The sequence below is a fragment of the Trametes versicolor genome (genome assembly GCF_000271585.1).
Source record: "Trametes versicolor FP-101664 SS1 unplaced genomic scaffold TRAVEscaffold_6, whole genome shotgun sequence".
Lineage (NCBI taxonomy): Eukaryota > Fungi > Basidiomycota > Agaricomycetes > Polyporales > Polyporaceae > Trametes > Trametes versicolor.
In genome coordinates, this window is record NW_007360326.1 from 2,386,611 (window position 1) to 2,412,060 (window position 25,450).

At 58.6% G+C, this 25,450-nt stretch overlaps 8 protein-coding genes across 8 annotated transcripts; 4 read left to right on the forward strand and 4 right to left on the reverse strand.

Annotated features, from left to right (window-relative positions):
- Positions 1–186: 186 nt before the first annotated feature.
- TRAVEDRAFT_95958 (uncharacterized protein) lies at positions 187–882 on the reverse strand (the record flags this gene model as incomplete). Its single annotated transcript, XM_008040781.1, has 1 exon — positions 187–882. A coding segment is annotated over one exon (696 nt), but the record flags the coding sequence as incomplete, so codon positions are not given.
- Positions 883–2,778: 1,896 nt separating this feature from the next.
- On the reverse strand, positions 2,779–4,631 carry TRAVEDRAFT_20749 (uncharacterized protein; the record flags this gene model as incomplete). The annotated part of the gene is made up of 6 exons (XM_008039940.1): positions 2,779–2,851; positions 2,940–3,019; positions 3,070–3,106; positions 3,590–4,189; positions 4,248–4,423; positions 4,482–4,631. The coding sequence occupies 6 exons, from the start codon at positions 4,629–4,631 to the stop codon at positions 2,779–2,781; spliced, it is 1,116 nt and encodes a 371-aa protein (XP_008038131.1).
- A 674-nt stretch (positions 4,632–5,305) lies between these two features.
- On the reverse strand, positions 5,306–6,550 carry TRAVEDRAFT_48024 (uncharacterized protein; the record flags this gene model as incomplete). Its single annotated transcript, XM_008040230.1, has 3 exons — positions 5,306–6,128; positions 6,183–6,358; positions 6,422–6,550. 3 exons carry the CDS (start codon positions 6,548–6,550, stop codon positions 5,306–5,308), a joined length of 1,128 nt encoding a protein of 375 aa, XP_008038421.1.
- Positions 6,551–12,628: 6,078 nt separating this feature from the next.
- TRAVEDRAFT_72306 (uncharacterized protein) lies at positions 12,629–14,741 on the forward strand. The gene is made up of 2 exons (XM_008040782.1): positions 12,629–13,055; positions 13,107–14,741. Exons 1-2 carry the CDS (start codon positions 12,685–12,687, stop codon positions 13,951–13,953), a joined length of 1,218 nt encoding a protein of 405 aa, XP_008038973.1. The 5' UTR covers positions 12,629–12,684; the 3' UTR covers positions 13,954–14,741.
- Positions 14,742–16,317: 1,576 nt separating this feature from the next.
- Positions 16,318–18,087, forward strand: TRAVEDRAFT_72307 (uncharacterized protein; the record flags this gene model as incomplete). The annotated part of the gene is made up of 2 exons (XM_008040783.1): positions 16,318–17,513; positions 17,576–18,087. Exons 1-2 carry the CDS (start codon positions 16,538–16,540, stop codon positions 18,085–18,087), a joined length of 1,488 nt encoding a protein of 495 aa, XP_008038974.1. The 5' UTR covers positions 16,318–16,537.
- A 554-nt stretch (positions 18,088–18,641) lies between these two features.
- Positions 18,642–20,078, forward strand: TRAVEDRAFT_48027 (uncharacterized protein; the record flags this gene model as incomplete). The annotated part of the gene is made up of 1 exon (XM_008040231.1): positions 18,642–20,078. The coding sequence occupies one exon, from the start codon at positions 18,642–18,644 to the stop codon at positions 20,076–20,078; it is 1,437 nt and encodes a 478-aa protein (XP_008038422.1).
- Positions 20,079–20,943: 865 nt separating this feature from the next.
- On the forward strand, positions 20,944–22,372 carry TRAVEDRAFT_48028 (uncharacterized protein; the record flags this gene model as incomplete). The annotated part of the gene is made up of 2 exons (XM_008040232.1): positions 20,944–21,760; positions 21,831–22,372. 2 exons carry the CDS (start codon positions 20,944–20,946, stop codon positions 22,370–22,372), a joined length of 1,359 nt encoding a protein of 452 aa, XP_008038423.1.
- Positions 22,373–22,754: 382 nt separating this feature from the next.
- Positions 22,755–25,212, reverse strand: TRAVEDRAFT_72308 (carotenoid ester lipase precursor; the record flags this gene model as incomplete). Its single annotated transcript, XM_008040784.1, has 14 exons — positions 22,755–23,084; positions 23,144–23,178; positions 23,240–23,490; positions 23,543–23,594; positions 23,652–23,757; positions 23,806–24,073; positions 24,134–24,203; positions 24,261–24,326; positions 24,378–24,385; positions 24,442–24,516; positions 24,580–24,620; positions 24,680–24,744; positions 24,797–24,996; positions 25,061–25,212. The coding sequence occupies 14 exons, from the start codon at positions 25,210–25,212 to the stop codon at positions 22,842–22,844; spliced, it is 1,632 nt and encodes a 543-aa protein (XP_008038975.1). The 3' UTR covers positions 22,755–22,841.
- Positions 25,213–25,450: the final 238 nt, after the last annotated feature.

Sequence of the window (25,450 nt, forward strand, 5' to 3'; positions counted from 1 at the left end):
GGTCGAAGCCCCGCACACATCAAGGACGGATGGCCTTTCTACTCGTTCTCGCAAGCGCTTCCACTGGTGGGCATCGAGACGGACATTACGCCCCGTCAGTGCCGCGTATAGCGCGCACAAAGAGGTTGACGGCTGTGCCGATCCGAGCGATAGGGCGATCTCGAGGTGATCAGGATGCGCCAGAACGAAGTCGGCTAGAGCTTGTGCGTATGCGAACGACGGGCCGACGTGCGAAGCGAGCTTGTTGACGATCGTGGGGCTCCGTTGAAGGGCCTCGAGTCCTTCGAGCTTCGCGCGCAGGTAGGTGGCGATATCGCTTGCCATAGTCTCCGGACGGTCGTGAAGGTGATGCCGGTGAACGATCCCTCGGAGCTCCGATGAATTGAGGACGCCGTCGACTATGGTGTTCGGTCGAGTAGTGATGAGGACGCGAATTGGCGACAAGGGCACTTGGGCACATGCGACGAGAGAACGCAACATCTTCGGGAGGGTGTCCGTCGCGTGGTCGGCGCATTCATCGACGCCGTCGACAACGATGACGATAGGATGCGTGGGCTGCTGCTGTTGAGACTGTGCAAGCGCGCGGAGGGGCTTCAAGAGGAGCTTATCCACCACGAATTCCATTTGCTGGTTCTTGCCCGAGCTACGGTGCTCGCGCGCCGCTGTGACAATAAGAGAACGGAGGGTCGGCTGGGAATAGGCCAGTTGGTAAGCCAGTGTTGAGAAGAAGTCTCGTGCTGTAGACAAGTCCACCACAGCAAGGTCGAAGAAGAATGACGCGCCGAGGACAGAGCTAGTGCCGTCACTTTGCCACAGTCTGCGACAAAGCTCTGACGCCACTGTTGATTTTCCGGAGCCAGGAGGTTCTGATATAATCCAGACGGGCTTGCGCAACCGCTCGAAAGTCGATTTTGAGCCCCCTTCGGCCCAGGCTTCAAGCTCCTCGAGAGCGCGGTTGAAGGTGTCCTTTACGTAGTGGCTCTTCCCCGCCTGGCTGCTTGCCTGAAAGCCGGAGTCAACGTGAGGTAACTGTTCAAGAGTTCTATCATCTCCTAAAACGCATTTGGTGAGTACTGTGAAGAGTACATGATACATACACAGAGGAAGTCTTACGATCCAGCTGATGATCGCTCCTTACTCGCTAATGGTCAACGATCAGTGTCGTGTAATGATGACGAAAGGTATGAATCAGTGCACACCTGTATTTCGTCCCGGACGGCGTTAACATCCTCCCGCACTTGTATTACTTCTCTGTGTACTGCAGAGGCTTTGTGTAGCATCTCATCTACTAGGGCTTCTATGGTGATCTGCCCGGAAAACTGTGGATTTTGATGAGTAACATGCAGAGCCCGAAGTGGCGAAACTTGCCTTGAATTCGTACAGTGCGCGATGCACGCGTTCATTCAGCTCTTGTAGCACCCGCGAGTGCTGTTTGGCGCGGAGACAACGGCAAATAAAGCGACCTCGGCTCAGCGCGCCGGCCAGACCGCCCAGGCTTGCTAGCTCTCTGAAGTAGCGATAGTCGGTGCTGCGGGCTGGCTGGAAGTAGAAATACTGTACGTACTCTTGGAGGCTTACGACTCTCTGCTGAAGTAGAGAGGGCTCTCGGAGCACTTGGTCGATTCGAAGACGGCTTTCCGAATCGCCGAGGCGCTGTTGCAAGTCGACTTGTACTCTACGCATGGTGGTGTTTAATACTTCAGCGAGCCTGCATAGCTCCTCGCTGAGGGCTTTGATTGCTTTTCCATTGGCCCTCGTCGCCTATAGATCGCAGCGTCAGATGCGGCGACGCGGAGGAAAGAGAGACAAAAGCTCACCTGGATCTTCCTCACCAAGGAAAGAACAGTATCGAGGAGAAGAGAAGCGCCAGGGATTTGGCAGAAGTGTTGCAGCCCATTGAGACACGTTTGAAGCAGGTGTACGGCCCGGTCCAAGTGGTCGTGATGGTCGCCGTGTGCCCTCGAGGGACCGAAGCAAGACATGGATAACGGAGAGAACGAACGCGCTGTCCAACTGTGCCTACCGCAAAGGCGTTATAAGCGCGTCAGGTCGAGGGTTGGTGTCGTAACTGACGTCCCTCCTGCGCACAACCCTGTGTTCGGGGTGGCGCGCGTCCACCTCGACGTCTCCTCGCGCGCGTATCAAACGCCCAGTATCCACTCGCCGCACAGGCGGCAGACACTGTTTGGTGCGAAAGGGTGACCTGCGACGACTGCGAAGGATGAGTAAGAGGCGCCGATGCTAGTGTGTTCTTTGTTCGCTCATATGCCACAGATGCCGAGGCAGGGCAACCGATCATGCGAGGCGAGCCAATCTGGGCGTTATGAACTGGTTGGCCCCTATGTTCAGAGAACACGTTGCTTTAGGTTATGTGGAAATGAATGCAAGATACTGACGGTCTCCTCGAACACGGAGTTACCCCGCACGCCAATGACGACAGTCACCGTGGGGTGCATTTCGGACCCGCATTGTCGCCAGGTTGCTGAGGTTGGTATGTCCTCAAGTTCCTGGTGTACGATGTACATGTCAGCTTGATAGCGACCTGCTGCAGCAGTTTACTTTATTGAGTATGTACCTTAACATTGGCAGGTTTCTTGCATATAATATTACTACCGAAACCTTCGAAGAGGTTCTATCGCGCCTCGGATAACGCGGAAGACACCCCAGACGCGCGAATACCGTCTTGCACGGATCTAACGACCCGCAGCGCTTCTGCGGGGAGATATAGTCGTGGCGCCAGTCCACCACGTCGAGTTCGCGAGTCTCGCGGAACCACGCTCAACACGCCGCAGGGGTGATGCATGGGCGTTTCTTTACCTTGAGGATGCCTGGCAAGTGTCCCGTCCAGGGCCTAGGATTGCCAGATACACTCTATCTATATGATGGCCTGTTGATAAGTATAATCATCCCGGTGGTTTTATGCACAGGCGTAGACTCACGAACGAGTCATGTCGGCCTCGACGTGCCAGCGCCCTCGGAGCGACCACAGAAAGTCACCAAGCAGTATAAATTCTTCAGCCTAACCATATTTCAGCCACTGTGAGTCAAGCGAGAAAAAGAAGGACTCACAAAATAGCTTACGCTGATCAGTCCGCTCTGATTCAATCTATGCAGGAACAAGTCCGGCAACGACGTCGACGAGGGTAGGCGGTTGAGGGCGCCGGCTCAGGCACATGTGATGGTTTACCGTAGGCGCTCATGCAAGGCAGGCGCTCCGTCGTGGGAAATTTGAGCTCCTTCCGAGGCTCTCCATGCGAGAAGTCGACGAAGGATGATACATATTACTCGGAGCGTCGCTCTCTCCATTCGTGCGTGAACTTGTTCCCGAAAGCTCGTAATGTATAGTGGCCCTACATGATGCAAAAAATATTTCGCTAATATAGCCATGGGGTACACACCAGCAGCTCATGGCACCGTGATCCCCTTCTTCCGAAAGAAATACCGGAGTCCCTCAACCTGCGTCCACCACACCCCCCGCCCAAGTTCGACCAGACGATCCAAGTAGTCTTCGAGAATCGCGTCTGCGGTCACGACGAAGTCGAGGTCCGTGTTGAGGAGATACCTACCCTTGCCGCCCACTCCACCGTACCTGAGCTCGCGCCACAAGTCCCTGAGCCCATCAAGGTACACGTCCTTCATATCCGCATGCTGCCCGTGCCCAACGCCCTTCGCGACCGCGTAGAACGTTCCCCGGTTGGAGTGCATGATGGCGGGCTTATGCAGGACGAGCGTGTCCGAGATCGCGTCGAGGAGGTATACGAGGTGAGCGGCAGGGGAACATTCCAAATGCGACAGCTTGACGACGACCGTACCGCCCATCCGGACGGCGAGGAGTCCGATGATGAATTGCCCGATGAGCAGCGCGTCCCGGTACACCGCCTGCGCCAGTCTCGGATCGTCCGGCGTGTCTCCAGGGGCGGAGTACGTGCGAAGGGCGTGGCCATCGAGAATGACCAACGCGAACCGAGCGCAGAGGTCCTTGGGGAAGGGTTGGGCCGTTCCTGCATCCGTCATGTGGAGGTCGTAGGTCATGATGTCTTGCTCGATGAGGCGGTATCGTTGGCGCAACTGCAAGCGGCGCTCGAGGCTGAACTCATAGCCTCCCATGGACGGTGGTAGCGAGATGCCCACCCCGGAAGCATAGCGATTCTTCTCAAGAACCCGCGCACTGAAGCCTCCGGGGGAACATCTGTGTAGCGGTATCGGCTCACTCGTACGATGTCCAAAGCCGATGGGGTACCACTCACCCGATATCGAGGAACTCGAAGTTGCCGAAGGTAGGGATGAACCGTGCGGCATCGTCCAGCTCGCTCATGACAGGTTTCATCGCCTTGTACCAGTATTGAGTCTGGCGGTCATTCTGCTCGTCCGCGATGCGGCGAGTGGTTTTGAAATGATTGTTCAGATCGCTTTCCGTCCATCCCTGGGTCGATGTTACAGTGAGTAAGATGCCCAAGTGAAGCTCGACATAGCCCACTCACCTTCTTCCTCAGTTCTATCAGCTCCTCGAGCTCCTCAACGTGCCTGTGGACGAGGATGGCCGCCGCACCGAGTTTATGTACCGGATCCTCGTCTGAAAAGACGTGGGCGCTGGATAGTGAGGTCGGCGAGGTTGGTGAGGCTTGTTCCATCGCGAGAGGAGGGAACGATTTTTGGCGTTGCAGCGTCCCCTCTTCTCCGTACGATAGCCTTATACAAACCTTCGTTGCTACCGCAGCACATGGTATAATACATCGCTATCTACGGACAGGCCATGCCTCTCAATGTGCGCTAAGAAGCAGCATCTATAGGGAAACCGGGAGGCCATAATGATCACACCACCCGGGTTGCCTAAGTATAGGTGCAAAGTAGGTTGTGCGAGCGACTGTCTCTCCGGATCGATTGGTCAGTTCGCGGGAGCAACAATCAAATTCAACTAACGAACACAGCCATGTCAAAGAAATGTTTGCAAGTAAATGTGGTCAAGACGACGCGGATGAGGGCAGTAGGTGCCAATGCACAACTAATGATTGGCAAGGCAAAGAGACTCGAGTCCACGGGCGGCCCGACTCGCGCTCACCGGTACCGTCAAAACACGTTGACCTCGCCAGGAAAGTATACGAGAGTATACGTACGCGACTTCATGCTATGCATGATTACACTGAGTGATCACGGAGCACATAGCAACATGTAGGCCGAGATTGATTGATGGTATGATGACTGGGATGGTGTGGGCGTGAAGAATACATCTGAGCCAGGGAGCATGGTCAAGTCTCCGGTAGTCTTACAATTCCGCGGCAAAAGTGCTAACAAGTCGTTTCACAGCCTACGTGCTGCCAGCGATAACAGGGAAGCCCTGAATGCCCTTCTTCTCGAAAAAACCGCGCAATCCCTGCACCTGCGTCGCCCAGACAGGACGTCCAAGCTCGACCAGCCTCTCAAGGTACCCATCAATGTCGAGGATCACCTCCGGCGTAGCGACGAAGTCCAGGTCGCCGTCGACCAACCTCCTCCCGCCCCCTGCCGGCCCTCCAGTCCGAAGCTCGAGCCAGAGCGCCCGGAGACCCGCGATGTACCACTCCTTGAGCGCCGCACGTTCCTCAGTCCCGCCGACGCCCTTTGCGACGGCGTAGAACGACGCACGGTTCCGGTGCATCGTGCCCGGCTTGTGCACGATGAGCGTGTCCGAGATCGCGTCCAGGAGGTAGATGAGTTGTGCGGCGGGGGAGCCCTCGATGTGCATCAGCTTCAGGAGGACGGTGCCGCCCGCCTGCACTGCCGCGAGCGCAACGATTAGTTGAGCGATGAGGAGGCTGCCGCTGTGTTCGTGGGGGGCCACAAGCGTGTTGATAGCGTCGTGGGGGGAATGGTAGGTTCGCAGGGGGTGTCCGTCTGAGAGCACGATTTGGAAGCGACCGAGGAAGGCGTCGGGTAGGGGACGGAGGGCGGGGCTTGGCGTCGGGGAAGTGATGGGGTGCGGGGAGAGGTCGTACTCGAGTAAGTCCTGCTCGAGGTACTCATAGCGGGACGTGTACTCCCACGAGAGAAGCAGCGGGTGGCCGCCCTGGGATTCGGAGAGAGAGATGCCGACACCCCGCGCGTCCGGGTTGGTCTGGAGAATGTGTGTGCTGAATCCTCCCGGTGCACACCTCAAGAAGTATGATTAGCCACAACGCCGAAACGCATCGCATATACATACATACCCAATATCGAGGAACTCAAGGGGTTCAGAGGTGGGTATGAACCCCGCCGCAGCGTCCAGCTCGCGCGAGATGCAAAGCATCCCCTTGAACCAGGCTTGCTGAGCCTGAACGGGGGCCGTGTCGGAGCGGTGCCGCTGCGACGCGAAGTGTTCGTCCATATTCTGATCCTTCCAGCCCTATCAGATGCAGTTCACGAGTGAGCAAACGTACTTTGATAAACATAAGCAATCAAAACACACCATGGCCCGCAGCATCCTGAGCTCCTTCAGCTCCTTAACATAGCATCTAGCCAGTATGGCGACAGCGTTTATCTGTCCCCGCTGGGCAGGCGCATATCTCTGGTGGTGTGCGACTTCAGGAACAGGCATATTGCAGTATGGCGGGATGTGGTGCAAGTGGGGTGAGTGTTGCAGTATTCGCGAGTATGGGGGTATGAAGGATAGGTGGGGTAGCCACGGCGGGCACCTATGCGGCTTTTATGCACTAGCCACCATTGTGCTGCAGCTCTGCGTAACTGCAGTCGCACGCAGGCTGTAGTCGCAGAGCAGCCCCGCCGTGCCCCCCGCGCTGTCGACGCAGAAGCGCAGTCTGCAGCACCTACTATCACGTGCGAGCATGTCAACCTTGAATATATGCATAATACAACGAGCCTACGCACCTGTCTGTGTGAGGCGTATGGGTAGCAGGGTGGTACACGTCGTGGCAGGAGGGTAGAAGGGTGCCCAAAGGAGGCTGTAGCACCAACGAGATACATATATTCAGTGCACCATTTTGGCGAGCGAGCGTGAGTAGCTAACTTGGCAAGCTACTCCTAGTTGACTGTACCACGTTTTGCCGGGGTATGGTAGGATTCGTGACCAAGCGAGAACGATAAATATGTGCGAGTCTCGATCTGGGCTCAAGCCGCCGCGCCCCGCAGATGATGTATGATGCAGAGGCGCGATATCTGCGATAGAGTCGGTCACAGAACGGGCCCTCGAATGTGGATAGATTCCTAGCAAGCCTCGACCGCAGAAGCCCTCAAGAACGAAGACAACGCGATCGTCAAATGTGGCAGCCAAATAAACACATAGATCGCCCAAGAGACGAAACCCAATGCAAACGGCAAGCCGCAGAACCGGGTCCCATATGTGGACCGAAAACTGTACCCGACACGACAGCAGAAGACTCTTCGTTGATCCACGAGGCGAAGAGAACACACCGCCCGCGTCGCAGACCCAGCGAGCCACCCACGCCCGTCGCAGACGCACACAGTCGCAGCGAACAGAAAGCGCAGCCACAGATTCCAGAATCCCTGCCATCGCGCCATCGTGGCACCGCTGCAACCCATCGAGGATCCCAGGATGCTCCTCCCCCATACGCGCGCGCATATCAGTGTGGAGATCTTCCAGGGCCCACAGCAGTGCGGCACGGGACCCAGGTACACACCGCCCGCTCGCGCCTCCGAGCAGCCGCCAGGTCCAACGCAAAGTCTTCTCGTGTATCAGCTCACGCCGCGGACGCGCAGAGCGCTTTCGCGCTACTGGGCCCGCGCGTTCTGCGATGCACGAGGCGGCGCCCGTGTCACCGCGAGCGCCGACACTGACAAGAAGCAGAGATCGGACGGGGATGGTATACGAACGCGCGGGTTCTAGTTGGTGCGCACTCACCAGTGCATAGAGGGCGGCCGACGTGCATCATCCGCGCGCGACAGCCCATTCGGAATGCGTGTCCTGTGTGCGAGTGCCCAAGCGCGTACATGCCGGTGGGAGTCCGCGCTCCGCGGATCCTGTGTGGGTGCCAGCGTGTGCACGAACGGAGCTGTGCCGCGCCGTCGCTGGGCGCTCGCGCGGGACGGGGGCCGTCGCGCGCTGGATGCGAGTCACCGGGATGCGGGAGTTCCTTGAGTGCCGGCTGAAGGAGGGTCTGTGGAATGGTGGAGGGCGCTGCTGACGTGACCACAGTCCGTCTGTGCGAGCAGATCATCAGTCAGCGTTCGTGGCAGGAGCCTGAGGCGTAAGATGGTGTCCCCGCTTCATCAGGCGCACCTCGTAGATGAAGGTCTGGGCCCAAGGCATACACTCAGAGGGTAGATTGGCTCGAGTGAGAGGTCGTGCTTCGTGAACGGAGTGGGTTGTTCCCGGAGATTCGAACTCTTCACTCTAGCTTGATACATCATCAATATCAATGTATCTTCGGAAACTCGGTGATACTGTACACACCTGTGGCACCTGCGTGCGAACGCGACAGTCAAGCTCACCTTCGTTCAACCTGCCTCGCTGATTCCTGATTCCGTCGTGATATACACGCCACAAAGTCAACCCCGCCACGGCACGCGGCATGCCACAACACATCCCGTCGAGGTACCGACATTACGCCCGAAGTGGCGAAGCGCGCAGACGTCCCGCCGGCCGTCAATATTCCATGATCGGGGAGTCGGTCGTCCACGCCCTAGAGACGGAGACGTGTCTTGTCCTGACATCGATTCAGACCCTCTATCCCGATATGTCGCCCACAATGTGCCGCTGGAACGAGTTCCGACAGGGTGGCCATTCTTCGTGTCTTCGCGCCGACGGGATGTGTGTGCGCGCATGAGAGAATCTGTGACAGAACGACGACGCTATCAGCACGTTGTGCCCGGCGAGCCGCCGCGCCGGTTCACGACTGCAGCCACAAACGCGCACTGCAGCCAAGTCAGCACCATGGATGCACGCACCGTTCGGGAATCGGGTGCATGCATGCACGCCAAAGAGCCTATCTCGGACGCATCGTGCTAGCACGCGCTCCACAGGGCCGGCCTACGTATCACCTCGTCGTCGTCGTCCATGCCTGCGCCCGAGGTGCACCCTAATAATCATCACGTGCCTGTCAGCTTGAGTGCGTGGTGAACCTACGTGGGGACAGTCCGCCGTGCACGCACGCGCCCCGACGGCGCAGAGCCGCGGTGACGCCATTAGGCATGCTGCACCGCTCTCCGGAGAAGTTGCGAGCGCGTGCACGCGAGGCATCCCGAGCCGGACGCGGCGTGCGTGCTGTAGTTCACGGCGCTGCAATTTGTGCTTATCCGATGATGTTTCGACCACCCAGGTGACGTCGCGCAGCCAGCTCACGGACCAGGGTCGGCCGCAGCGAATTGACCATGGGACGTTGGGCGGCATATACTCACCCTGGCCGCCGTGGACGGAGGAGGGCGAACGCGCCAGGGAGGGCGGGATGCAGAGATGTCCATTCGTGATGCGTGCTCCTCGGAGTCTCGCATCCCTCCCCCTTCCCGTCACCGTCGCCCAGGCTCGCCGCCCCCAAACCAGCCCTGTTCGGGTTAGATAAGTTAAGCAAGCTAGGTTGGCAGGGCGTGATGTGATTTCGATCGGGCGCACTCGCATTCGGTGTGTGACCGCCCGGGACCCACAATGCGTGCTAGCGGCGGCGCCGCGTCGGCCGCAGTCGCGGAGTGTGCGCGATTGCTCATCCGTCCACTTGTCCCGGACCCAGGCCGCACCTGTGGCGCCACCGTAGATGTCGATGCGGGATGCGGAATGCAGGAAGAGCTGGAAGACGTCGAATTCCAAGCTGGGCCCGGCGGTCGTCAAGCGACGTGTTCAGTAGTGGGTCCACCGCGCGCGGTCCAGGTCAGGCGACGAGGCGCGGCGGAGGCAGATCGGCGGTGAGGGCCGTTGGGGGCAATCACGCAGTGTCGAGTCCATGCCCCGCGGGGCGGTCCACGTCTTCAATTATCCTGGAGATCCGGGGGGCCCGGACGGGCCCATATGGCGAACGCAGGGCCGAGCTTCGAACCGCGAGACACGGCATGCGCGCGGCGCGGGTGCTCCTCTGCGATAGCCTGCGCAATGGAGAATGTAAGACTGGACCATACGGGCAACAGCAGGTGACGAGCGACGCACCGCGGACAGATGGTACTATACGGAGCATGTCGCGCTTGGTTGCGCCGATGACAGTCCGAAGTCGGATTCCGAGCCTCGAGAGCCGTAAGAGCTGCGTGGTTACCATGAGATGCGACTGCGACCTGCGAAGATGAACCGCAGGCCCGTATGCAATCAACTCAGTATGTAAACCCCGCACGAAGTCCGTCGCGTGCAGCCTCTTCGAACTGTGTATCCCGCCGGCAAGACCGACCTCGCCGCGGGCCGTGGAGGAAAGACGGAGGAGAAGCAGCTCGCCGCCGCGCACGATGCGCCGCGAGCTTCGAATGCCCACGCGCCGGCGGCGCGACAGAGGGGGAGTGAACAAGAAGCCGGGGTGATGCCTCGAGGAAGGCGCATGGTGGATGCACGTCGCGCCGCCGACGCCTGTCGTTGCCATCGTCTCAGCTTGCAAGTGCGCACGCGCGACACGTCCTCGAGGACCACCCGGGGCATCAAAAGTACGCGCGACGGAAGAGACCCGCGCGAGATCCTCGAGGACGACGCTGTCAGTGTTAACGTTAGCATTGCGGCCGGGCGTGACGCCCTCCCGCCGGCGATCCTCCGTCGTGGCGTCCGAAGCGTCACCCCGCCGACACGGCCGGAGCGTGACCGTCGTGGACGAATCAGGCGCGGGCGGCCTCTCTCCTGAAACAGATGAAACGGCGGCGGGAGGGCGGTGTGACGACCGCCGTCCCACAGCGCTGGACCCGATCGTGTTTCGGGAGGCCCACGTTCGTGGGCGTGGATACGCCGATACGGCCGACAGCATCCCGGCGGCACGAACAAAATTTGCCACACTGGCCCATGCGTCCTCCGCCCACGCTGCGTTGTTTTTTGTGTTGGCTTCGCCGGGCGGTGTGCTCGCGAAGCGGCGGGACAATAGGAAGCGGAGCACAAGGGCGTCGGGAAGCGTGGTATGATGGGCGGCGCGTCTGACTCCTCTTTTGTCTCAGCGCGGGACGTGTGAGCGCGCAGGCGAACAAGCTTGGGGGACAAGGCACGCGCTGGGGAAGGCCCGATCGCCCGTCCCGACTGCCGACTTTCATCCGGATTAGGCAGGCTGTGCACCAAATGCGGATGGCGTTGTTGACTCCCGCCACCACTGCGGGCGCCACATTCAGTCCGCTCGGCGGGAGAAACACATGTGTACGAAATAGCTATCGCGGTGGGCTGATGTCGCGTCGAGGCCTTCTTAGCTTGTCGTATATGTGTGGTGGCGCGTTCAAACATATCAGTCGAGACCGCCGCAGCGCGTAATAACTGTACGTACGTCGCACTACAATAACGTGTGCAGAAGCTGGGAAGACGAAGACCGAAGACGTCCGGGTGATTGCCCGTTGTTGTATAGACAGGACGCTGGGAGTGGGGATTGAGTGGGTCAAGCTTACTGAGATGAGGTGCGAAGATAGCAACGGCGGCGTTTGCTTCTGGCCAGGATTATCGGAAAGCGCTACTGCTCGGGCCATACACGATGACAAACAACACGCGCTGAGCCTCGCAGAACCTAAACGAGACGCGGAGTCAACTTGGGCGCAGCGGGGATTGCGAAGAGGGTGTCGGAGCAGCTAGTTGTTCCTGAGGATAACGCGGAGGCCCCTGGGGGCTAACATGGGCCCTCGGTCGTACAGTATTGGCGTCTGGGGCAGACGGCGAGTACGGACCGAAGTAGCTCGATCGCGGTGCTCCAGGGGGATGTGTCGACATGCAACGCGCCCGGGACCGAGCGCGACGAGGCTACTGAGCAACAGCCCGAAAGAGTCGGGCGCCGTGCGTCGGCCGTGCCTGCGGTCGTGCGATCACGCAGAGGAGGAGCTCGCCTCGACGGCGTGGGTGCGAGTGAAGTCATGGTGTCCGACATCAAGTGGAGTCGCTGCGCGGTGCGTCTTCTCGTCAGGGCGGACGCAGAACACTCATATTCGTGACCAGCAGCTGTTGGACGCAGCGCCCGGTCAGCTCAGCTGGTTGTTTGCGCCGGAGCATGGGCGGCGGGGAGGCCGGGCGAGTGGACATGTGCGTCCCAAATTGGGTAGAGTAGTTGATTGTGGCACGGATAGCGGACAGCGAGCGCCGAGCGGCGGGCAGCGCAGAGCCCTCGCCCGAACCCCCTCAAGCGTAGAGACGTCGATTGATTGCCATCGATGAACGCGGAAATCCTCAGCGCAGAAGCAGGCGCGCGTTCTGCTGGAACGGTCTGAAATGAAGATCAATGACACTCAACAGGGCAGGGTGGGCGTGCAGAGACGCGCCGAAGCCGGGCGCTGGCAGCGGGGAGCGAACCCGGGGATGTGACGCACCGAAAAGGATGGGAAGCGGGTGACGGGCTGTGAAGAGTGCGGCACCCCACGTTGCAGCTGTGCCCGGCGTTGGCGCCAGGGCTCCGATCCAGATCCACGCACGATCGATCTGGTCGCCGCTGCTAGGCGGACACGTGGGAGCTCAATTATCCTCGCAAACCACGACGCCATATATTACGCCCGCTCTTTGCGCCCAGCGTCCTCCTCACCCGCCTGTCCTCGCCGTCCCCCTCGTCCCCGGCGACGACGTCCCCCTCCCCGACGCTTTTTGCTCGCGTCTTACACACCTGCTCTGCACACGCCACCATGTTCGCTCAGTACTCCAACCTCTTCTACTCTGGTCTCGTGTCTGAGAGCAACTCCCCTTCCTCGTCCCGCCGTCCTTCCCTCGAGCTTGAGCACTGTGACAAGGCCGTCCGTGGTAGCCTCCCAGCTGATGCAAACCTCGACAGCTTCTACGAAGCTACTACATCTGACGACGATGCAGTCTTCCTCACCCTCATGCCCCGCCGTCGTCGCGCGGAGGCTGGCAACTCCTTTCTCTCGCTGGACCTCGCCGAGAGCAACTCGATGCGCTCCATGAGCCTTCGCCGGAAAGACACCGTCACAACTCGCGCGACAACGCATTTCGGTCGCTCTGTACCTGCGTCGCCCGAGCTCCGCCCAGTGCCCACATCGTGCGTCACGTCTCTGCTCGTGCACGTTCGGTTTCACTGACTACCCCACAGCCCGACCATGCCACTCAGTTTCTCGCACTTTGGGCCTGCTCCGCTACCTCACAGGCCCATCGTCCGTCATTCATCTCGCGAAGGTCTCCCGGGCGCGAAGCCTGTACCTTCGTCTCAGCTCCCTGCCCCGCCCGCGTCACTTCACCGACCCCGTCCATCCGATCTTTCAATCACCTTGTCCACCTGCTTTTCGGCAGGATCCAGCAGTGGCTCCCCGTCACTGCACCGCGCGGCACATTCTGAGCCCTCCATCGTGTCCCCCATCTCGCCCCTGCTCTCGCCGATGGAGCGTTCCTACTTCTCCTTCTCCCCTCCGAGCAGCCCACCCGCATACACCTCGCTTCGGTCACCGTTCGAGGACGTTCAACGTTTCTCCCCGGTCTCTGCTCCCGCTGCGGTGCCACTGCGCGCCCGTCCCTCCATGCGGTCCACTGTGTCGTTCCGAACGCAACAAGTGAACCGTTCCGCTGCGCTTGCCGCGCTGGAAGGTCGCGGCAGCTCCAAGTCGCACTCACGGCAGCGCTCTCGCCCACGGAACTTTATGAGCATGAGCGACGACGAAGACGAGGGCGAGGCGGATGAGAACGAGAATCGCTCTGCTCCCGTGTCGCCCCCTACAAGCGGACCCTTCGAGACATCCCTGCTGGACGTGCTTCACGAGGAGGAAGACGTGGTCGTGCCCACGGGCAAGCCCCGGAAGCGCGTGTCCTCGACGCCCGCGCCGAGGAAGACCAGGAGCCGGCGCGGGACCATCGAGAGTCTCCTCTCACCGCTCACCAACTTCATCGACTTCCGCGACGATGAAGGTTCTTCGCGCAGCTGGAGAAGCTTCGTCGAGATCTCATGAGCTTCCGTCGACAACGCTTCCTCCGTGCATCCTCGATTCCCTGGCGGCCGACGTCGCATCGAGGTATTTACTGTATGAACCCATGCGTATGACTTCCTCAACAAAACCCTCGTGCGGCGTCGATCCGCTGCCCTCCCGCGTTGATTCGCATTGTCCGCTCTATCTATGACGCTATGCTACTGCACCTACTGTCCTTTTCGCCTAATCTGCTCTCCACGCTGTCGCCCCACACGTCGCATTCCCATCCTGTACAGCATCGCCACGTCTCCTCAGCCTGTACACCTCGCATAGCGCAAGAATCGCACCCCTCATCCCCAGTGATGTCCCACTTTTTCGTTTGATTTTGTGTTCGGCAACGCAGTGTTTCATCATCACTATCAATATCTGCGACGCCCTGCGCCGTTTAATCCCTCCTTTGTTCCCCGCATCTTCCTGCATTGCATCGTGTACTCTTCTTTCCATCTTCAAACTGTGCATACCGTCTTCCTGCTTCTTCATCTTTGCATGTCTGTGCACCATCAGCATCATTCTACCAGCATCTCGCCTCCGTTCACGCTTCCCATTCTCCCACATCGCATCTGGATCGCGGTTCCTTTGTTTGCCACCCTTCATTGCCATCGCTCGTACGACCCAGTCCCGTCCCACCCCCATGGACTCTAAGCCTGACCGAGCTAATCCGCACGTACGTGTACATCCGTAGTCCGCCGTTCCTTACCCCGTCTCTTGTGTGTACCCTGTACATGGCTCTGCCGTCACCTCCCCAATGCTGCATCGCGACATTGCCCTTCTCCCTCTGCTCCCGTGTGATCTCCTGATCCGCCCCCAGTGCGCACCTCGGTATGTCCGTGCGCTCCCATGCACACGGAGTCTCGCCTCGCGAGCCGTCCAGTGCTCACCGCTGTTGGCCCTATACCGGTATGTTGGGTTCCTTCAATCTGCGTGATGCTGACGGACGCCAGCGCGTGGGATAACAAGCACGGACTACGGTGAGCTGTGCCCACCTTCTTCTCCCGATCTACCCGCGGGCGTACGCTGACGGCAGTGCCAGACCACAGCGCGACATATCATAATCACTGCAGCTGCACAGGGCAGTCTGGCCAGCCCGGCGACCACAGCGTGGGCGCGCCCAGCACCGTTGTGGCCGGGCGCGCGCGAACTCTGCGCCACAGCATACCTTCGCAATGCGCATACACACTCGCAGATTGATGCGTGCGCAAGACTGTGCGGCAAGGTTAGATATCCGCGCCCGTCCCATCGATCGGCACACCCTGACCCACATGCCACAGGTTCTCAGACGCAGACGCAACCGCATCCATCGCGGTTGGCCTGTCCATGGGATCTCGGTGCGGACGTACCCGCCGCAGAGCTCCCCACGCATCCGAGTCCGCGGGATCGTAGCTCCGCACGCAGTCTCCACGCCCCCGGTTCGTGCGGGAGCCTGTCGTAAGGTCCGTAAGGGTCGGCCGCCCCTCGCGACGGTGTGGACGTGGCGGATGCTTGTTTTTTGTGGCTATTCTCGGGACGGGGTGGGGGCTCCCACAGTGGGTGGAACGGACGGTGGCTGTGTGAGTCGATTTCTGTTCGTTCTCGTAGTATCGGCGGTCAGCTGAGGTTGCAGATACGACCTGTCTTTGGACGGGTCTCATGTCCGCTGTTACGGCGTCGAAGACGGACGGCCGGTGGCGGTCATTGCGATGTGCTCCTTTGAGTCCCTTGGAGGTCGGTAGACCGGCTTGAAATCAGAGTAGGATGCTGAACGGAGATCTCTTGTCACGTACAGGGACACACAGGTCGAGATCGCGCTCAAGACTTGCGCGACCGCCGCGATCCCCTGCCATCTGACAGCCCGACGAAAGGTTCAGTCGTTCGCGCGCAGCAGTCCGATGACAGCGACAGATATCCGCGACTGCTATAATCTGGGCCCTCTGGATCGACGCCCTAGTACGGGAGGTGTGCTGTTTCACCTCCCCGGCGATATCCTCGGCACACCGTCGGCATTGGGTCGATTTCTGTTCGTTCTCGTATCGGCGGTCAGCTGAGGGTCAGACAGGTTTGTGAGCGCCACTCGTCGGTGTTGGCGGGCTGTGACTGCTGGACAGGTGTGCGCGTCCGATTGGACGCTGCGACCACCAGGGGATTATGACTAGCTGTTGTCTCAACGTTCCGCAACCACCGGCTGGTCAGTGTCACGTTTGGTGAAGATCGTATTGGGCACTCAACCTTCTCAGGTAGCACCACGAGCCCGCTGGCGCGAATCCAAAGGCGATCCCTCTTGCGTAAGCAGACGCCTTGTCACGAGTCGAGATTGCGCCCGAGACTCATCCAACCACTACGATCTGCCGTTCAACGGTTCTACGAAAGGTTCAGTCTCATTTGCCCAGCGCTGCGTTCTATCCTCAACAAAGCCGCGACAGAGGCGTCAGCGTCGACCGCTGCCGGAACAGACCTTCATATTTCCTCGGCTCCTCGCACTTCCCTGCCATACTATGCGTTTATGGCTGCCGTTCATCCTGAATAGTCTTACCGTTCCGAGGAACGAATGGTCTCCTGCGCACAGCGTGCCCGAAGGTGTCAAGAGCGATAGATGGCTTCCTTGCATGAGGTGCGTCGCCGCGCCCGCGGCTATATAATGGAGCGCCTCTTCGCTCCAGCGACTGCGGTGACCCCCAGGTCCACCTTGCACCCGTCCAAACGACTTGGCCGCCCCGGGATCCTTCTGCTCATCATGTTATTGAGCTTCCCGGTCGAGATTTTCGACCACGCCGTCAGCTTCTTGAAAGAAGACACACCCGCCCTTGCGGCTTGTTCGCTCACTTGTCGCGGCTTCCTCCATATCTGCCGCGCCCAGCTCTGGCGACATATCGAGCTGCTCACAGGGACAGCAACCATGTTCCCAGAGCCGCGCACCATGTCATTCCTGGCCCTCCTCGACCGCAGTCCTGGGATCAGGCCGTTCGTACGGTCGCTCGTGTTCAGCATGAACCAACACCCGTACACCCACTACTCCGGCGGGACACACCCGTATGCCCACCCCTCCAGCGGAACATCGCAGCCCTCCTGGCGCGCAGTAGTCGACCGCCTCCCTTCGCTGCGGTCACTACGCTTCCGGGAGTTCCGCTTGGATTGCCTGCACGACCTCGTCTCGGTCGCGGGCGACCGGCCAACGCTGGAATCGCTCTATGTGGAGTCCGTCATGATCGAAAGGGCATCGCGCGGCGTATGGCCCCCTCCGCAGCCGGCGCGACTCCCCATCACGAGCATGGGAGATGCGGACGGGCGACAGCCGACGCGGTGGGGGCTGCGTACCTTGTCGATTGAGAATGCTATAGTGCCATGCTCGGAGCTCTCGCAGCTGAAGTTGTTCCTTGAGCGGGCAACGGAGGCATCCTATCTATCTCTTGACTCGCTCGACCTCCATTGGCCCTTCCACGGTTCTCACACATACGAACATCCTGGGCTATGTGTTCGGGCGGAGGTTCCTTCCTTCGGGGCAACGCTGCGGCACCTTGGGGTCACGCTCAGCGATCTAGACCGAAGCCAGCAGGTTGTCCCTGACGGTCGTGAGTCTTGCTTTACCTGTTCACGCGAGATACAGACTGACGATCACGTATCCCGTCTGCAGGCGCACACATGCAACGCGTCATGACAGCCATCTCGACATGCAGCTCGTTACGATCGCTATGCCTGCGATATGACCGCTGGTCGCACCTCCTTCAATTCGACCACAACACGCCACCGGGCTACACACCTACGCCCTTCTTCCTCGACTTGCTGGCCGACACACTCTCCGGCGTCGGCGCGCCCAGCGTGGCGCGCATTCCCCTCGAGCATCTTTCTTTAGCCTTCAAGAGCCCCCCTCACTGGCTCATCGGCTTCGAGGAAGCCTTCGATCGACTCGCAGAGGCTCTGGTAGGGGATGTTGATGAAAGTGTTCCCTCAAGCAGGAGAAGATACCCGCAATTCACCCACCTGGATGTGCGCATGGAACATTTGAATATGTTGAGCAGTGTGCTGCGCGGCAGCGAGGATAACGAGGAGCGTCGTGAGAGGCAGATGGTGGGGAAGGACTTGATTCATCCTATGCTTGAGCGTTTCGCGCGGGCGGGTGTGCATGTCGAGGTCGTCTGTGAATGAGCATCTTGGATCTAATGTGAGCATCATCGGTCCCCTTCCACATCTCACCCTGTTCGGACGTGCTTGCTCAAGCGCTCATCTGCTGACTTACCCTCAAAGCAGGAAAGCGGGCTGCTGAATGTCGATATCCTGTTACGCAAGCGGATGTACGGGTCGAGATCGCCTTTAAGGCTCACGCAAGGCGGAACTACGCGATTCGGAAGGTGCTGGCGGAGAGAGACGATTTACTTCTTTATATGCTAAGCTGTTTTATACAGGCGAGCGTGCACGTCGAGGTGATTATATGTGACTAAGATCCTTGACCCTCTGTTATATTCTCCCTCATCCGTTGCTCACACGCATCTATTATCCGCACCCACCATCTGTTCCTGCCTTATTATCATGCGCACTGTCGCAACGATGTCAATAGTGGTGGGCATAGGTGCAGCGCCCTATTCGCTGCCTCAAAAGGATCAACTGTGCCCAAATTAGAGATCTCTTCACCTTTTTCTTCACCAGGTTCTTCAACGGCGGGTTGCTCGATCGCGAATGGCAACGGGTAGCCTTCTCACATCATGTTGCCCGCCCTCTCCCTCCCAGTCGAGACCGTCGAACGCGCGGTCAGTTTCCTACGTGGAGGCGCTCCCTCGCTCGCGGCCTGCTCCCTCACTTGTCACTCACTGCTGCCGGTATCAAGCATCCATCTTTGGCACGAGGTCACCTGGCCCGTAGAGCTCGACACGCACAATCAGCACTCACGCAGTACACGCGCTGAAGCATTCATACGCATCCTGAACCGCAACCGCAACATCGCCCCCTACTTGCGCTGGGTTGTCGTGTGTCCGCCGCCTGGGTATAGCTATATCGACGGAATGGAGTTAGACGGGACCACCTGGGCTACTCTCAGCGCGCAACTGTCTGCAATTCGCTCTCTGCGGTTACGTGATCTCTTGCTACTGGATCTCGGCAAAGTAGTTCCAAATATCCGCGACCGGCCCCCCCTGGAGGTACTTGTTTTGAACAATATCGGCTCGATGCTCGACAACTGTTCCTCTTGGCCTTCTTCACTCGTTCAACCTACTGCTCGGGCTGCAGCTGTCGGCGGAGAGTCTTCGCGGTGGGCGCTGCGCAAGCTGTCAGTCTTGGGCAACATAATAGCGATCAAAGAACTCTCGCGCCTGGTGCTCTTCCTCGAGCAATCGGCGGAGGCCGACTCCCTGAGAGTACTCGACATCTGCCGTGCTATGGCGCCGCCGGATGAAACTCCCAGACGGCCTGTTGTCTTCCCTGGAATTCCCGCTTTCGGAGAGTCGCTGCCCCACTTTGGGATCACGTTCAGAGATACCAAGCCCCAAGCGAAAATCGCCATCGACCCAGTAGGACGTGAGTGCTTTTTAGGATACCCCCGCCCTATGTGTACCCTCCTCTTGGAGGCCTGCAGAAGGCAGCTTATGACGATCACCCCCTTCCACATAGGCGAGCACATACAACGCGTCCTCTCGGAATTGCCACGGTGCTCCTCTCTAAGGTCGCTGCGCCTCGGCTATGAGCGCACCGGCCCGTTCATACTTGGAGCACTCCTCCCGTCGAGAGCAGGGACATCTTCAGGCTACACCCCGACACCCTTCTTTCTGGAGCTCCTGGCCGACGTCTTGTCCAAACCTGGTCCGGTTCCGCTCCCTCTGCTCGAGAGCCTTACTCTGGTGTTCGGCGGTCCTCCCGCGTGGCTCGTCGGCTTCGAGGCGGCGTTCGCGCGTCTTGCAGACGTGCTCGTTGGAGACCACGACGATGCGGAGGACACGTCAGACTGCACGACGGCGAGGCGGTACCCACGATTCTCGCGCCTGGACGTACGAACGGTTTCCCTCAAGACGCTCGCGCCGTTTTTCGAAGACGATAGCGAGATGAAATTCTATCGTGACAGGCTAGAGGCTGAGAGGCTGTATGTGATTCTCCCAATGCTTGTGGGCTTCGTGGAGGCGGGTGTGCATGTCGAGGTTACTTGCGTTTGAGATTCAAGTTCCCGCACGGTTCAGGATATATGATATTTACGATGCGCGTGATTTGTTCTCGTAGTGTTTTATTCGTTGAGTTATTTCGTATCGACTCTCGCAGGTGTATATTTGCCTGGATTTGTGCGTTTTACGGATTTTGGTAGACGTGACATGATGTCACATTCTACGCGACGGCGCCACGTGGGGGAGTCCATTTGTCAAACTCTTCGGATTCCGCGTACCACCAGCTTCTTCTTCATCACGCTCCCAGTGTACCACAACTTACAAGAAAGGGCCCAGCACTTGCATTACTAATATACTCGTCCAAGTTAGCTGCGGGCCAGTGTCTCGTATATTGCCAGTGCGTTTGCCACAGCCCCTCGCCATTCCGCCGTAACATCAGCGGGATGATGCGTGTAGTATTGACCTACACGTATACCTTTAAAGGTCAATTCAAGCCTGTCGAGTTTATAACGCGCTAATGTTACTAACTTTAAGTACTTCCAATTCACTTCCAGACGCTCGTACTCGGAGCAAACGGTCCGCAATACTTCTATGTATAAGTAAGCACATCCCAGAGTCGAAGCCGCAGCTACGGCACAATCGGCTGCTCGTGCCCACTCGCTCCCGGTCAAGACTCAAGCGCCTGGTTATCACCTCCCTTATCGATGTGGTTCGACGTTGCGACCTACTACTACTACCGCTGGCAGAGCTGGTGAGTGATTCTTGGCATAACATACTTACACAGCTATATGAAGCTCTCAACGTGTGCTCGCAGGAGTCCACTCATAAGCCACTCAACAGATCGTCGGACTGCAGATATACCACCAGCCTCCATCGAGTCCTTCTCCACTGAACAACCATCTGAGCATCACCAAGTACCATGGGCCTCTCTAGCTTCCCCATCGAAGTATTGGAGCAAATCATCTGGTGGTTGGGCGAAGATAAAGCGGCGCTCGCAAACTGCTCTCTGGTTTGCCACGGCTTGCTCTCCCTATGCCGCGTCTACATCTGGAACTTCGTATACATCTCCTATGAGTTCAAGAACGTCCCTCCCCCGCGCTTGAAGGCGCTTCTTACAATCATCGACAACAACCCTACCATTGGGCTCCACATTCGTTCGATGTTGGTTCATGGCGCTACTAGTATCCATCAAGGTCTCGGAGATGACAACACAGCGTCACAACACCCGTACGAGACCATCGCCGGGCAGTTATTCTCCAGGCTTCCGATGCTCGAAGTCCTCAAAATAAGCCATCTTGTCGCGTTGGACATATGCGATGTAGTTGCTGCTGCTGGCGCTATTCCGACTCTCAAAACGCTCATTCTGGAGGATGTCACAGTGGAGCAGAAGAGCTCAGGTCAAGCTACTCAGCGACTTCCGGAGGATCTGTGCGCAGCCACTGGAACGGAAACCAGTGTCCTCGAGAGCCACCACCCTTGGAAGCTGGAAAACCTATCAATCGTCAATGGCGGCGGTATCCCAGATTCGGAATATACGGCGTTGGCTACCTTTCTCGAGAGATCCACGAGCAGCATATCTCTCAAGTCATTCGAAATTCGCGATACCCTGGTCTCGCGTTGGGCCAAAGTATCCGGCCATGGACTCGTAGTCCCCGAAGCATTCGGATCGTCCCTTCACCATTTTGGCTTCCCGATTGCAGACATGGACCGCGACGGAAGTGTTCATCTTGAAGGCCGTGAGTGTCCCATAACGTTATCTCCCCCCGAGTCGCGCTTTAACGAGACCCCCGTTGCTTGATCTTACAGGCCACCACCTCGAGCGACTCTACGCTGCGCTGCCCCGTTGCCCCGCCCTACGGTCCCTTTCCATCCAATACGATGCCCTCGGCGTGCAAGGCGCACCAACTCCCACCGGGTGGGGCCCACCCCCCGTCTTCCCCTTCTTCCTCGACGCACTCGCAGACATCCTCAACACGCCGTCATCTTCCATCGAGTCCAGAGACACCGTGCCCCTCCCCCACCTCGAACGCCTCTCCATCTCGATGCTCGCCCGGGTGGACCGCGTCCTGAACTGTGCAGACGCGTTTGCCCACCTCGCGTCCGCGCTCGTTGGGCCCGATGGTTCCGGCTCTACCGCGCGGCGCACGCGGCGCTACCCGGCATTCTCGGAAATCACGGTGCGCGTTATGTTTGCCGTGCCGCGTCCCGTGGTCGAAGACGAGTTTGGGGTCGTCTATGACGCCGAACGCGCACGATACGAGCAGAACACGGATCCTAGGGTGCTGCTGCAACCGATGCTCGAAAGCTTCGTGCGGGCGGGCGTGCGCGTTAATATCGGGGTAGACTAGGGCAGCTTTACGGCGGCAAACTTCCGAAGGGAGAGGTAAGTGTTGTTAGTACATTGCAGGCGTTACTGAGTAGGCTGACCGCCGATGACAGGACGTCGACCCTGTATATGTACATTACTTCCTGATGGTCTTCGACACCGGAATCGCAGTCTCTACTAGCACAGTGTTCACTGCCTCCTATCGCGACAGCTATGGGGCCCTTACCGACATGCTGGCCTCCTCACACAGTGGCATGTGCACATTGAACTCTTCGGTCCGCTCTGTGCGCCTGCTCCGGCTTGTCTTGCAAAAACGCCACTGTAGTGTAGAAGTAGTTGGTAAACAACAGCTGATTATGTCCATTCGACTTCCGTAATGTACACCCGTACTCGTACGTCTACGCAGTACATACATGCCCGATACTAAGTAAACCACAGAAAGAGTGTGCGTAAACCGAGAAAGAGAGGGAAATTAATGACAGGAAGGGAACCTAGATAGGCTGCTCGAGACTGAGCTGTGTAAGGAAGTCCGTGGCGTTCTGCCGGAAGTCGTCCATGATGATGTCCAGGGTCGTGTCGCCGTCGAGGAACGTGAGCAGCTGCGTGCAGTTCGGGAGGTAGTTTGGCCAGAAGTACGCCCCGAGGCCGTTCGGGTTGAGCGTGGTCACGAAGCGCACGAGGTAGTCCGTCATGTCCTGCCCGCCGAAGATGACGGAGAGCTCGGAGGAGTGGATCTAGCGGCGCGTGGTTATCAGCACGCGGTAATTCCGTGTGTACAATGGATGTTACTCACAGCTCCCAGACCAGGGATCTTGTTACGCTGGCTGACTGTGGGCGAGAAGGCGGTGTCAGCATGGTGCACGAGTTCTGATTGAGTGAGAATGCTTACAGAATGACCACGCGGGCTGCTTGGCGGAGCGCTCACTGAGGAAGAAACGACGAGGAGCCTGGAAGATGAGGTCACCCTGGAACGCTGCCATGCGCTTGTACACGGTCGTGATTTCGAAGTCATCGCCGGTGTCGAAAGGCGACCCAGTCGCTGGGTCCTCAGGGTAGTGCGACATCAAGGTTTCGATGGTCCCGTTGGATGCATCGGGGAAGTAGTTGCCCTTGAGGTAGCCAGCGAAGTCATCGGTGGAGCTACGTAGCTGGGTATCAGCGCAGATAACTTCGGCGTAAATGTGCAACGTACTTGAGGCCGAGCGTCGAAAGGGAAAAGAGCGTCCCTTCATCTTCGTTCGAGCCTATGCGAGCAAGGTCAGCATACTGACTTCAAAGCAGTTCGGTGACGTGGATCTGACCGGCAACGAATGGGACCTTGGCCACACTGCCCTGCTGGACGAGTTTCTGAGGGTGGTCCTTCAGAAAAACGCCGTCCGCGTGGGGCCAGTACGGGATGTTCAGAGCCTAAACACGCATCAGACATGGCTTCGCATGGTGTGTCAAGTTGCGCACCTCAAAGGAGATGACCGTGGGCGTCTGGTCCATCGCCGCCCTGATATCCTCTGTCGAAACTGTGCGGAGACACGCGAGCTTGTCCGACGCCGATGTGCAGTTGACCTGCGAAGTGATGAAGTCGAAGGTAGGCTGCACTTTCGTGATGTCGCCGGACGGGAACGCGGAGCCAGACTCCATCCATGCGGCGCGGAAAAGCCCGCCTGTGCTGCCGCCGCTCGCGATCATGTGTGCGGCGACAGAGATGCTTCCTGCGCTTTCGCCCCAGCTATTCGGAGACGAATGTCGCCGTGAGCGCATGGCCGGTGGCAGAACGGCAGCCACTCACATCGTGACCTTGGCGGGGTCCCCTCCAAAGGCGGCGATGTGGCTCTGAACCCACTCAAGGGCCAACCGCTCTATCAAGCGCACGGTGTCAGTGAAACACGGCGCTTCATCTGAATAGGAGTACATACGATCGTGGAGCCCAAGGTTACCGAGTCCGGCATCCTTGACTTCGCTTCCTCCCAAGAACCCAAACGCTGCACCAGATATAAATTAGTGTCCATGGATACTCCGCGTGTGCGACTGACCGCTGAGCCTGTTTGAATATCGTGAGAACGGTGAGAAATAGCGAGAAGTGGAGAAACGACGGACCGGTAGTTTGTCGCTACGAAGATAATGGGCTCCCCGATTGCGATCGACCTGTTGACGACGACCTCTCCAGGCTCACTAGATGGGGTTCACTTGTAAGCTGGTAGCTGGATGGGGAATGCAAGCAGACTCGAGACTCACACAGCGTTCGAGCCGACCTGGAATCCACCACCGTGAATCCACTAGTCGTGAAGACAATGCGTTAGGAGCGTGCATGCGAGAGGCGAGGAGCTTTACGCACGAAGACAACGGGAAGCTTGGATGTCGACTTCGCTCCTGCTGGCGCAATGACGTTGAGGTTCAAGCCTGACCACTTTGTTAGATCACGTCTATATATCATAGGTCAAATCGTAATCACAGTCCTCGCTCTGGGTCGGCCCTTGAACCTCCACCGAAACGAGCGCCGAAAGGGTAGCCGGGATAGCAGGCGGTACGTTGTCGGGCAGATCCGGCAAAGCCAGTGATTGCTGTATGCACTGGTTTCCGAACGTCGTCGCATTGAGAGTGCCCTTGTAAGATGTGACCGCTTTGGGGAGCTGCAACCGGAGATCCCCCACTCTATCATGGATGATAGGGTTCAATGACAATCTCGACACACGATCACACTTAGCACAACACTCACGGTGGCTGCGCATACGGGATGCCCAAGAACTGCGAAACCACCCCGTCACCTGTGCCGACGACGGTGGCCTTCCCGAGCTTGACAGACGGCGAGGCAGCCACGACGCCGCCGAGCAGCGTCGCGGAGAGCAGGAGGGCGGGCAGCGCGAACATGGGTGGACGTGATGCAGTGAGATGCGGACTGCGGCCTTGGACGTCCCCGCCAGAAGCCCTCGTCCATCTTATAGCACGGAAAAATCGGCGCAGTTCTTGGAAGATCTGCAGACGATTTGCGCTACTGATGCCGCTCAGCATGATTAGTGGGCCGCGGTATCGTGCAATGTCAGATGGGCGGCGGACTCACGTAGTGCCTGTAGCCACACCTGCTTCGGACGCATGGGAATTTGGAAGC

Bases quoted from the DNA above. Each gene is read 5' to 3' on its own strand.
- TRAVEDRAFT_72306 (XM_008040782.1), top strand. From the start codon at position 12,685: ATGTTCGCTCAGTACTCCAACCTCTTCTACTCTGGTCTCGTGTCTGAG. The intron at 13,056-13,106 runs GTGCGTCACGTC...ACTACCCCACAG, and splicing joins CTCCGCCCAGTGCCCACATC to CCCGACCATGCCACTCAGTT.